This window comes from Silurus meridionalis, chromosome 1, assembly GCF_014805685.1.
Source record: "Silurus meridionalis isolate SWU-2019-XX chromosome 1, ASM1480568v1, whole genome shotgun sequence".
Classification (NCBI taxonomy): domain Eukaryota; kingdom Metazoa; phylum Chordata; class Actinopteri; order Siluriformes; family Siluridae; genus Silurus; species Silurus meridionalis.
This window is the reverse complement of record NC_060884.1, coordinates 34,779,973-34,793,011: the sequence shown is the minus strand read 5'-3', so window position 1 is coordinate 34,793,011 and position 13,039 is coordinate 34,779,973. Positions and strand designations below refer to the sequence as shown.

At 37.6% G+C, this 13,039-nt stretch overlaps 1 protein-coding gene across 1 annotated transcript; it reads left to right on the top strand.

Moving 5' to 3' along the window:
* Positions 1-1,513: 1,513 nt before the first annotated feature.
* Positions 1,514-10,316, top strand: LOC124392542 (keratin, type II cytoskeletal 8-like). The gene is made up of 9 exons (XM_046859680.1): positions 1,514-1,933; positions 5,839-6,047; positions 6,417-6,477; positions 6,567-6,662; positions 7,287-7,451; positions 8,392-8,517; positions 9,388-9,608; positions 9,898-9,941; positions 10,036-10,316. The coding sequence occupies exons 1-9, from the start codon at positions 1,556-1,558 to the stop codon at positions 10,131-10,133; spliced, it is 1,398 nt and encodes a 465-aa protein (XP_046715636.1). The 5' UTR covers positions 1,514-1,555; the 3' UTR covers positions 10,134-10,316.
* The last annotated feature ends 2,723 nt before the right edge of the window (positions 10,317-13,039 follow it).

Sequence of the window (13,039 nt, the reverse complement as noted above, 5' to 3'; positions counted from 1 at the left end):
GAGCTCAGAAATAAAGAGTCTGCTGGGAAACAGTGCAGTCGCTGTGGGATTATTGCAGGCGGTACACAAAATACTTTTGCCATAGTTACGACCTCTAAACAAATTTCTGCTGAAACAATAAACCTGGAGTTGCTGTTATCTTTACAGCAGCAGTGTGGGGGCAGTGGGAGGGTCATCACACTCTTGTATCTACAGAGAACTGCACTGTAATACAAACTGGAGGAAAAAAGAAAGACTAAAGGGCACCAGGAGACAATAATTCTTTGGAAATACGATTGGAACACTGAATAATGACAGATGGATTGAAAGGCGTTCACTTAAGGTGTGTAATTTATTGAACTGTAAAATCTTTCAGCCAGAACTGTGTATAAGCTACAAACAGAAAGAGAAGAAACAAACAAATACAACCTCGATTCCGAAGAGGTTGGGAAACTGTGTAAAATGTAAACAAAAACAAAATGATTTGCAAATCTCATGAAAGCATATTTTATTCACAATAGAACATAGAAAACATCTCAAATGTTGAAACTGAGGAAATGTACCACTTTAATAATTATTTAATCAGGTCAAAAAAGTTGTGATGGAGCAACAAAAGACTGGAGATTTTGGGCATCATTAGTGTATCTTCACCTGTAAAGGTCTGCGACTACAAACTGTCGAACAATTTCAGAACAATGTTCCTCAACATCAAACTGCAAAACAGTTACATATCTTTATTTACAAAACATAATATCATCAAAATATCAAAGAATCTGGAAAAATCTCTGTGCACAAGGGACAAGGGAAAATGTATACTGGATGTGTGTGATCTTCGGGCCCTCGGGGGCCACTGCATTTAGTGTCATGATTCTGTAATGAAAATCACTGCATAGGCTCATTAACACCTCCAGAAATCAGTGTCTGTGAACACAGTTTGCCATGTCATTCACAGCTGCAGGTTAAATCTCTATCATGCAAAGAAGAAGGTATGCGTGAACATGATCCAGAAACACCACCATCCTCTCTGGACCAAAGCTCATTTAAAATGTATTGAGGCAAAGTGGAAACCTGTTCTGTGGTCAGACAAATCAAAAAATGTATTTCTTTTTTGGAAACCATGTATACCACGTCCTACAGATTAAAGAGGAGAGGGACCATCTGGCTTGTTATCTGCTCTCAGTTTAAAAAGCTGCATCTCTGATGGTACGGTGGTGCATTAGTGCCTGTGGAATGGGAATCTTGTACTTTTGTAAAGGCTCCATCAATGCTGAGCGAAGGACCAATAGTACAGGTATTACATAATCTGATATTTGATGTGCTGAAGCTGTGCACTTTATACCTCATTCATACTTTTTGAGGGTGTGTATGTCGATAACTAGATGCTTGAGATAATTGGAGTATGTGGTTCTCAGTTCAGTAATTTAAGTAGTTAATGTTTGACAATCACCCCTGTAATACCACAACCTTTACAACCAGCAAATCACCTGACCTCATTTTGCTCTGTGTCTATAAAAGTGAGTGAAGTGTGGACACCACAACCCTGTCGCTCTCCAGTCACACCTATCCGAGGTCCACCATGAAGAAGACAGTAAGGACGGCCGAGAGCTCCTTTAGCAGCCGCTCATACACCGCTCCTGTGTCCACTACCGTGAGGAAGAGCTACTCTGTGAGCAGCTCCTATGGAGGCACCAGGGGTTCAGCTAGGATAGTTGGAGGGCAGCTCATGAACTCAGGAGTGTATGGAGGGAATCTGGATTATATGTATAGAGCAGGAATTGGTTCAGGGGTGAGTCGGGGTCCTGCTGTGTGCCCGCCGCTGACAGCTGTGACGGTCAACAAAAGCCTCCTGGCACCTCTAAACCTGGAGATCGACCCTAACATCCAAACCATCAGAATTCATGAGAAAGAACAAATCAAGACCCTCAACAACCAGTTTGCCTCCTTTATTGATAAAGTAAGATATTTTTGGTTCTCATTGCTTTTAATTGTGTCTCTTTGTTCTGTCAATCAAAGTGTGCTTCCAAACTTGAATATGTCATGTTTGCAGTAGAAGTAGAAGTAGAAATTTACAAGAGTGGCCCTTAAACAACTGACTGGTTGAGGTTTAAGGACCTTCCTCAAGCGACGTACTGTGCGTCCTTGTAACTCATGACCTTAAAAAGTCTAATGTCTTATCTACTGAGCCACCACTTCCCAACCCCTGCCATTGGTTGTTGCATAAATCAAAACTCATTTAGGACACTTATTTTAGTAGTATTCACATGATTCAGGTGAAAATAGCCACTTTGTGTTTTAGGTAAAACACCTTCACATATGGGTATGGGGTCTGAAATATGGGGAGGTGGGAGCTTAGTGGGTAATGCATTGGTTTTTGTATCCAAAGGTCATTAGTTAAAATCCCAGCCACAACAAGATACCAGTCCTGGGTAAGACCCTTAACCCGATAGCTGCTCAGTTGAATTAATGAGATAAATGTAAGTTGCTCTGGATAAATGCATCTTCTAAATGTCATAAATGTAAATTATCTCAGATCAAGGCAGCCCTGGAAGTCGTCAAGTCAAGAAGCTTTTATTGTCATTTTAAATATATATATATATATATATATATATATATATATATATATATATATATATATATATCTGACGCAGTACACAGTGACATGAGACAATGTTTCTCCCGAACCCTGGTGCTACATAAACAACATAGAGCTACATCACATCACACAACACAGAGCTACATACAGAACACAGAGTTAACGACTAAAGTAAGTGTCCTCGCCACATAAAGTGCATCATGTACAACCAAGTGCAAACAGTGCAGACAAACATATAATAGCAAACACAACAAACACAAAAAGTTGTAAACTTTTATAAGTTATATTAAAATAATAATATTAAATGGGTGGTGCTGAAGATATTGAGAAATTGAGATATTGAGAAATTGAAATTATTTGATAGTGGTTTTATAAAAATTGGTTCGATAGAATTTCATTTACTGAGTTTAATGATAATTACTGTACACTGATGATAAACATATAAAATCATCTATAAGAATCATATCTTTTAGGGCGCACTCAGTTCATCAAATTACACGCATTTAGGTTTCAAATCTTCCCCTGTTAACACTGGAGTCCCCCAGGGTTCTGTCCTGGCACCCCTTTTTTTATCTTCTACCTTCTTCCTCTTGGCAACATCTTTCATAAAAAAGCTATTCTCATTTCAAACTACTCTATAATTTTAAAAAACTTAATTTCTACCCTCCCTCCTTACTCTCTTCTTGGCTGCTTTAATTAACTCCAATTAAAATTTTATTCTCTTCTAATTTTCATAAAATTAAATAGTGGGAAAAGAGAATTTTTTAAAATTTCTTCTCATTTCAGAATTTCTTGTAATAAAATTAATTTTATCTAAAATAAATAGTTTTTCCCTTGCAAGTGACAATTATTTTGTTTCGCCATCTACTCAGGTTAAGAGTTTGGAAGTCCTCCATTTTAATCAGATATTAATAACATCACTCAGTCGGCGTATTTTTATCTGCGTAATATCAACCGTCTTTGTCATTCCCTCATTCACCATGCTTCTGCTACACTTGTTCATAGTCTTCTTACCTTCCGTATCGATAATTGTAATTCTCTTCTTTTTGGTCTTACTTACAAATCTTTTCGTAACTTGAACTTGTTCAGAATCTTTGGCAGCTCGTATCTACTCTAAAACTCCTTAATTTCACCACATTACTCCGGTTTTGCAGCACCTTCATTGGTTTCAAGTAAAGATTTGCATTGACTTTAAAATCCTTCTTCTTACTTTTAAGCCTATTTACAATCCCCTTTCTGTTTGTCTGATCTTCTCAATATTCATGTTCCTTCTCGTTCTCTTAGATCAGCCTCGTCTCTCCTTCTTTCTGTTCCTTCTGCTCGTCTTGCCACCTTGGGCATCGGGATTTCTGTTCTCCAGACATTAGAAACATTGACTCTCTGTCTGTTTTTAAATCTAGATTAAAGTATCACCTGTTTAAGATTGCAAACTCCTCCTTCCTCCACTCTTCCTTCCTCCACTCTTCCTTCCTCCACTCCTCCTTCGTCCGTTACTCAGTCACAGTAATTCTCTTATTTAGTCTTTTGTAATTGTTGTTTGTATTTATCAGATGCTGTATTCATTGTTTCTATATGTTGTTTATTATGCTTTGCCTTGTAACTTATTGTGCAAAGTCCTTGAGTGTTGAGAAAAGCACCTTTTAAATACAATTTATTATCATATTATTATTATTATTATTATTATTATTATTATTATTAAAATACAGTTTTATATCACATTATAAAAAATGAGTATTTGCTGGAGCCAGTGGTCTGGGCTGTGTTGCGTCTGTCTGGAACAAGTCCTTCGTCTGACTCATTTGTTACTTGAAATCTTTTAAATACATTTAAAACCAGTAGGAAGCTATTAAATATTAAGCTTTTTATCACATTTGAAATGCATTTGAGAACAGAATTACAGATCTTGCTAATTCCAAATCGGCACTGTGTTTTATCTGTTCTTTTACTCCGTACTGTCGGATGACCTTCTGAACAAGCTAATGTTTACCTACAGTCATAAATTCCTAGTAGCACGTCCTTCACCACACCAGTTATCAGCTCCAAAACATAGACACACCTTCCCTCCTGTATCTGGAGCCTATAAAACCACTCCCATCCTCACAAACCATCCACCTTATATAATAAAGAGTGGGGGAGAGCTGGAGAGATAAGTCTCAGTGTTAACGAGTAAACTGATTAGAAGAGTGAAATCTCCTTTCAGGAATGTGTACATTAACAGGGGTGTGATATACACTCGGGCATAATGTTAACCCCACCTATATAATATTGCTGAATCCTGAACTCCAAAAGACCTTCACAAGACACCTAACAAGGTGTGCGGTGGTATTACGAACCAAGAACTTTAAAGCAACTTTTGTGAGTTGTGAGGTGGAACCTCCATGAATTGGACTCACTCAGATTAAGATCTGGGGAACTTGGAGGCAGCACCTTGTGTTCTTTGATATGTTCCTCAGTCAAACACTGTTGTGGTCTGGATGTGGTCTTTATCCTGTTTAAAAGGACATTGCCAATAGGTTACAATGAAGGGATGTGATTTGGTCTTCAATAATGATTAACTAGGTGGTCTATATCAATATAACATCAACATGAACACCAGGACTTGGTATTTCAGGGTTCTCTCTGAATGTTCTGATTACTTTCTATCAGAATCAACTCAGCAGTTTGTTCTACAGTGGTTCTTCTGTGGGTTACATATGGAATTGCCTTCGTTCCTCACACGCTGATGTGTCTCGAGTAGTAATGAGAAGATGGGATCATTTTAGTGACTTGGTTCTTCAAAATGGACAAAACTTTTTTTTTTGAGTCATTTAGTTCATTTTGTTTCGTAAGATAAAATATTATATTATCAATAATCAGATCCCGAACACATCTACATACTCCAACTTTAACTACAGTTCCAATAATGAAAATATGACAATGCAGCTAAGCACAAATGATGATAAACAGAATGAGGAGCTTCACCTCTCATATCTTCTGGTCCGGGTCTTTAGTTCATTTGTCACGTGACCTGTAATTATTGTAACAATAATGTCAGGATTTGGGGGGAAAAAAACTGATCTATTGCATTGTGTAGCATCTCTGGGAGTCACATGATAAAAGAACGAACTACTCAGACCAGAAGAGTCAAGAGTTTCATGACTCAATTCTGTTTGCTGTTCATAACCTACAGAGATTTAGCAAAACTTTGCTCATGCACGTCCAGTAGAAAATGAAGAAATCACTCTTTTAATAAAAAATAACAGTAGAAGTTTGATGCTCTTCTGTAGGTTCGCTTTCTGGAACAGGAGAACAAGCGTTTGGAGACCAAGTGGAGCATTCTGCAAGAACAGACCACCTCCCACACTACAATCAACGCCACCTTCGAGAATCACATCGCTAAGCTGCGCAGACACCTGGATGGCCTGGGCAATGAAAAAACTCACCTGGAATGTGAACTGAATAACATTAAGGGCTTGGTGGATGACTTCAAGAAAAAGTACGAGAAGATATAAAAAACAACACTACAATCATAAATACACTTAAAGAGATGGTTAGTTTATCCAGATGTGGAAATGAAGAGTCTTCCTTTCAGAAAAACTACTAATCTTTAAAAAAAGGTTTGATGGACTCAAAGTACATGCAGGAACTGGGTTCCTCTGGGGTTTTTTTATAATATACCTGAAACCTTTATAAAAAAAATAAACTCAGTTGTAAGGTTCTACATTTACTCCTAAAGCGAATGAACCATTTAGAGTTCTAGGCTTAGTGTTCTAGATACTATTACATTAAATACCATTTTATGATTGGGAAACCCCTGCTGAAAAGTAAATACATATATATTTTATTTGAATGCGTATTCTTGTAGGTATGAAGATGAGATCAACAAGCGAACCGAATCGGAGAACAGCTTTGTCCTCTTAAAGAAGGTGAACTGTGGTAGTTATTTTCACAGCGTATTGCAGGCATTTTCAGAGCTTGAATTTTAAGTGGTGGTTCCCTGTGGTTTGCTTTTCAGGATGCTGATCAGGCTTTCATGAATTCAGTGGAGCTGGAGACATCACTGAACTGTCTCAGAGACGAGATTGAGTTCCTAACGTTGATCTATGAGCAGGTGTGTTCCTGATTTTTACTTTGTCACTATGTGCAATAAATCCTAAAACAGTGTGTGTTGCTGATTGATGGAGTGGTGAGATGAACACCAGATGTTAGCACCTTAACAGTGATTACTTTCTCACATCAGCTAGTCAAGATTTTATTTAGTGAGGAATAGAGAATCTCTGCAAAATCAGTTACTTCCCATTGTCACTTATGAGATGGTATCAAAAAGCTTGGAGACCAGTTTTGTAACACGCCAACACAAGGCTGCACGCACAGTCACAGGGAGCACCGGACTTCATAAGTCATTGTGCCAAAAGACATCGTCCTGTGTACATCAAAAATAAGACTTCCAGGACACGTTCCAGAAGAACGCTGGGGCGCTGTACTGCTGTGCAAGGGGACTATTTTAAGGTGATAGTGTGGAAACTTAGATAAATAAAATACTTACAAGTGAGTCTCCAAACTTTTCGACAGTTGTTTCCTCACCAGTCTAATTTGTTTTTCTTGCATTTCTACTAAACATCTGCTTAAAGAACGCATCAGACCGAGTGCACTACTGTTGCAGATAGAGAACGATTCTGATCGATCCAGATTCCAAAAGTGTTGTGGTGTAAATGAACTGTTTCTCCATCCACAGGAACTGAAGGAGTTAAAATCTCTGACTGGAGAAACATCTGTGGTTGTGGAGATGGACAACAGGAGGGGCCTGGACATGGATGCGATCGTGGCTGAAGTCCGGGCGCAGTACGAGGAAATCGCCAACCGTAACCGCGCTGAGGCCGAGAGCTGGTACAGACAGAAGGTGAGGTGCTGGTATGCATCCAAACGTCGTTTCATTTGACTTTGTACTGCACTTTTCAGGGCTGAAATGACCTTTAAATCCAAATCACTTGAGGATGTATTTATATGATGTATATACACTGACTGGGCACGACATAACAACATTTATGTTGAAAGTTTTATTTGTCATATCTGCAGATGTGTGACATTTTGTACAATGAAATTCTTCTCTCCAGGCAACTACAGCAATATTAATAATAAAGAAAAATGTAATAATGAGGCATAGGAACGTTATAATTATTTACAAGTGTGTGCAGAAATGTATGTATATACAATATATTTTAAATGAATTATAGGAATATTTATATATGACATTAGCATGAGGGATTTTTATTTAAAAAACAATATGGAAGAAGGAGGTTTACACGTAGAATCTAATCTTACAGTAAGTGTGCAAAGCTACGTAGAGTGCAGGTGAGACGCATCAGTACTGAGTGCAATGGTGTTAAGAGATCTGAAAATAAAGAATTGTGCATTCCCAGTGTTCTAATAGACAGTGAAACAACATGTATAAAAAGTATAACATTTTTCAGTTAGAAGTTTTGGTCTGCATTCAGACTGTATTGCAGTTTGTTGAGAAATTTTAACATTCTGAGTGGTGAAGAAGTGAAGAACACTGATGATCTTCATCATGGCACCTGTTAGTGGGTGGATTCATTTATTAGACAGCAAGTGAACATTTTGTCCTCAAAGTGGACGAGTTCGAAGCAGGAAAAAGAAGCTGAAGACGTTCATGCTGATGAGTGTTTTAGCAGCAAAAAGAGGACCAACAGAATATTAGGAAGGTGGTCATAATGTTATGCTGATCAGTGTGTGTGTGTGTGTGTGTGTGTGTGTGTGTGTATAAATAATCATTGTGTATTCAAATTTGCACAAACTCTTTGTGTGTGTTTGTGTGTTAGTATGAAGAGCTGCAAGTAACCGTCACACAACACGGAGAAAACCTGAAAAGCACTAAAGCTGAGATCTCGGAATATAACCGGAATATCCTGCGCCTGCGGTCCGAGATCAATACCATCAAGGGAATGGTGAGAGCCACCGTTCAATTCCTTCTTTCCATATGAAGGGAAGTTTCTAGGTGTTGTCCTGCCACCAAGCCATTACACAACATCCCATAGTCTTTTTCCACAGTGGATTAAAACGATGACTGAGCAAGTGTTTACAGCAGAGCTGATTATTCTCCTACAACAGCACGTTAACCTGTGATACCACAGAAAAATGCCAAGTTTTTATTTCATGAAGAATGATGTAAATACAATAACAATTGAAGTCTCTTGTTCTTACTTACCTTATAGCAGCTATAAACAGTAGTTTCATCATTTATTTCTTTATTCTCACCTAAAAGCAGCATGTAAACTGCTCTCCAGCTTTACCTCTGGCTGGTACAAAGCACTGAAACTGGAGACTGCTTTCATGTACAAAAACATCTCCTTATAGGAAGCTGATTACTGAAAAGAAACTCCAACATATCAATAATTACACAAATCTTTGTGAAGCATCTGCTGGGGCATTTGATATGGGGTTGTAGGGTTACATTTCCAGAGCTCTATAGAAGGAGATTTTCCACTCAAACCCATGCAAAGCAGATCTTCATGGTGCTGGCTTTGTGCACAGGAACATTGTCATGAAACAGGTTTCTGGTCTCCTATTTTTGAAATAAAGGGAAAATTTCATGCTCCTGCAGCCAAAGTCGTCCTGTACAAATGTGTTTCTTAAACCTAGTGCTAACAGATTGAGGAAGAACCACATGTAGGTTATACTTTTGTCCATGCAGTAATATAGTTAGTGAAATCCTACACCTACACAACCGTCGATCATCTATTGATTATACAGTGTTAATCAATTGGAAAGAAAAACTGCTCTTTTCTACTCTACTGCATGTTTTAATTTTTCTCCAGCGCACTAATCAGGATCTTCAGATCAAAGAGGCCGAGGAACGTGGTGAAGTAGCAGTGAAGGAAGCGAGACACCGTGTCCAGGAGCTTGAGGAGGCTCTTCAGAGAGCGAAACACGACATGACCCGACAAGTGCGCGAATACCAGTCGCTCATGAACATCAAACTGGCCCTGGATATTGAGATCGCCACCTACAGGAAACTGCTGGAGGGAGAGGAAAGCAGGTAGGGTGGAGCACGTATCATTGGCACCAAAATGGAGGAAAATCTTCTAATGATGGTTGGATGCTGCAGTATACTGTACTGTACTTCATTAAAGGCTCATAAAGTCTCCAAAGAAGAATAAAGCTTGGGAGAAAGCTACAGACATCTCCAGTGATAATCAACCAACATTTGTTTAAAGCAGTGTTTGATTTGTCTGTATCTCTGGACAGGTCATGCCAATTACTGACAACAATATCAGTGTAAATGTCAAGTTCACATTCTTCAATCTTGGACTCTTTGTTCCCTACAGATTGGTGCGTGGTGTCCAGTCCGTCAGTATCTCCAAACAGATCTGTGAGTTTCTCTCCAATCCTATTTATTACAACCAGATATACTGAAAGATATGAATCTAAACAGATATTACAACCACTTTATCACTAAACTCCAGATTATCAGCCTCATCTGCTGGAAAGCAGCATCGTCACGCCCCCCATCGCTCGTACTTCAGCTAGAACCACCGAGACCACAACCGTTCACACCAATTAGACCCTCGCAGAACTGGTCTGGGGGCAAGATGGGATCTCCAAGAGGCTGGAAGAAGAAAAGAAGAATTTTCATTCAACATGTTGATAATAAAAGCGACACATTTCAAACTAAAGTTTGTTTAATTTTCACTTTTATATATAAATATGAAATTCAAGAACTTAAAGGAAACAGATCCTGTGAAAAGTGTGGTGTTTGTGTTTGTTCCTTTGATTTTTATTCAACAAACTCACTAATGTAAAGTACCAAAGATTCACTTTGTCCAAGATCTATAAATATCCAGATGTTCCGCTTTAATGTTCTTAAAAAATCCTTCATCAGCATGAAGAACAGCTTCCTTCACACACTCAGCATCCAGACACTTTATTCCTCCAAACATTCAGCTGAAATACTGAGCTGTGCCTCAAAGATGTTCTTCACTAGATGGAGATTTGTTGTTCATCTCAGAGCAGTTCAGGAGGATTGAGGTGCTGTGACTGGGCAGGTGGTTCCATGATAAATATCACTCCAGACGTCTGTTTACTCTCTAAATAACACGTACAGAACTCAGACGTGCGCTTCAGATCTTCATCTTGTTGTACAGTCGCTTCCAATGAGCCGCAGTCCAGACGGAACTGCATGGTGATGAAGTGTGGAATGGAGACATGTTGGATCACTTTCCAGAATCTTTCCTGTTCAAAAACAACCCCAAACCATTAAACTTCCACCTCCATGTGTGAACCTTCATGTGTGTTCCACCTCCACTCCTCTTCCCCACTGAATTCTTTGGTATCTATAAAATTGGTTTTACTTTTTCACCATTAAATGTAAAACAGTGTTGAAAGTGACGTGTGTATTTAAGAGGTAAGTAAACTTCAAGGCTCTTCTCTGTTCTGGCACCAAGATGGTGGAATGAACTTCCTCTAGATGTCTGAACAGCGGAGTCTTCAAGCGGCGAGTGAAGACCAACCTTTTTCTGAAACACTTCAACGTTCCCAGTTTGATTTCCTCTCAGAGTTGTAGGCTGATGGTGTCTTCATTTTGTGATCTCGATGCCCAGTGTGGATTTATTTACTGATAGAGACTGAAAGCAGGTCGAATGCAGCTGATGTGTACGAGTCAGTAAGGTTGTTAAGTTCAACGAGGAAAATGAATAAAGATAAAAACCTTCCATTTTTAACGTTTTTTTACGGTTTAAAGGAACAAAACAGAAAGAACCTTTGCAGAAAAAAACTAATTTTGTTTTTCCAGTGTTGAGAATTGAGGAAGTTGAAAAACATTAAGAACATTAAAATAAAACCGTATATAAAACAAAATCACAATCATTTAAAAAGAAACCCTTATTTAAGAATAATAAAAGTCAGGAAAACAACAACAATATTTAACAACAACAACAACAATAATAATAATAATAATAATAATAATAATAATAATAATAATAATAATAATAATAATAATAATAATAATAATAATAATAATAACAATAATAATTATAATAATAATAATACACAGAACAAACACACACTAAAACCACAAGGTGGCGCCATCATCATGTGTTGATTTCACACCCACCCGCTTCTCCTCTGAGGGTGGAAACGGATCACGTTCAACACAAAACTCCACATGGAAAATTTTGTTACATTTATTCATAACTTAATTTCCCTTTTATTTTTATTTTTTTTCTAAAACATTTGATAGACATTTTAAAAACAAAAATCAAGATTATTATTAAGATTGAAAATAACTTTAAAACTACAATAACTTTATATTACTAAATGTTTATATAGAAATATAAACGCTACATGCGAAAAATAAAATCCTGACTCGAGTAATAAAGTGCAGAAATGAGGCTAATAATCAGATTTCTTTTAAATTAAGCTTTTTATGTGATATACATTTGCTTTTTATTTGTAATAAACAAGATATTTGTTTGCATGATAATATATAATGCAATGTATAATAACAACAATAATAATAATAATAATAATAATAATAATAATAATAATAATAATAATACAAATTTACCATATAATGCGGAGGAATATCATTACTGTACTGTTATGGTCTGTACCCGGCCACCAGGGGGCGCATAGACACAATTTGTAGGTCCACTTTAAAGTCTATTAAATTATCATTTATGAGTAAAAAAGCGAGTAAAATGTTTGTGTGCAAAGAAAAGAGTTTTATAACTTCAAAATATTTGTATTTTTTCTTTCAGCTCTGTTTATAACACACACACACATATACACACACACACACACACACACACACACACACACGCACACACACACACAGGCTGGAATATAAAACCCTTTGAACTCATTTGAGTGTGTGAAGTCGCCCATTTCCACACACCTTATCCAGCAATAATTTGCCTAAAAACTATTCATGCATTAAATGTCAAAAACACACAAATATCTGAAACTCAGTACACCAGGAGAGCTCATAATGACCATGATACACCTCATTATGAAATGATTTTATTGTGTATTTACACCCCCCAAATAAAAGAAAATAAAAATGTAAGGAAAAAAACATAATACATCGTAAATTCTTTAGAGACATTTGTGTTTCATCAGACTTCACACTTGGCCTCAGTTTCTTGGTTGCCATCAGATGCAAAGTTTTAATACTGATCCAGTCTGAATCAGATGAAGAGAATCAAATGCACTCAGATTTATCCAGAGGATGAACTTCCTCTCGGCAGAGACCAGAAAGAAGAGCAAAAAGAAGAGCAGAACAGCAGAAGGAAGAGCAGAAGCAAGAGCAGACAGAAGAAGAGGAGATCAGAAAAAAAGAGCAGATCAGAAAGAAGAGGGAAAAAAAGAGCAGAACGAAGAGCAGGAGATCAGAAAGAATCAGAGAGATGAGCAGCAGATCAGAAAAAAGATCAGATCAGGAAGAAGAGCAGAAAGAACAGCAGGAGAGCA

Coding starts and splice junctions, on each gene's coding strand:
- LOC124392542 (XM_046859680.1), top strand. CDS start 1,556: ATGAAGAAGACAGTAAGGACGGCCGAGAGCTCCTTTAGCAGCCGCTCA. Junction 6,048..6,416: donor GTGGATGACTTCAAGAAAAA/GTACGAGAAGAT, acceptor GTATTCTTGTAG/GTATGAAGATGAGATCAACA. Junction 8,518..9,387: donor TCAATACCATCAAGGGAATG/GTGAGAGCCACC, acceptor ATTTTTCTCCAG/CGCACTAATCAGGATCTTCA.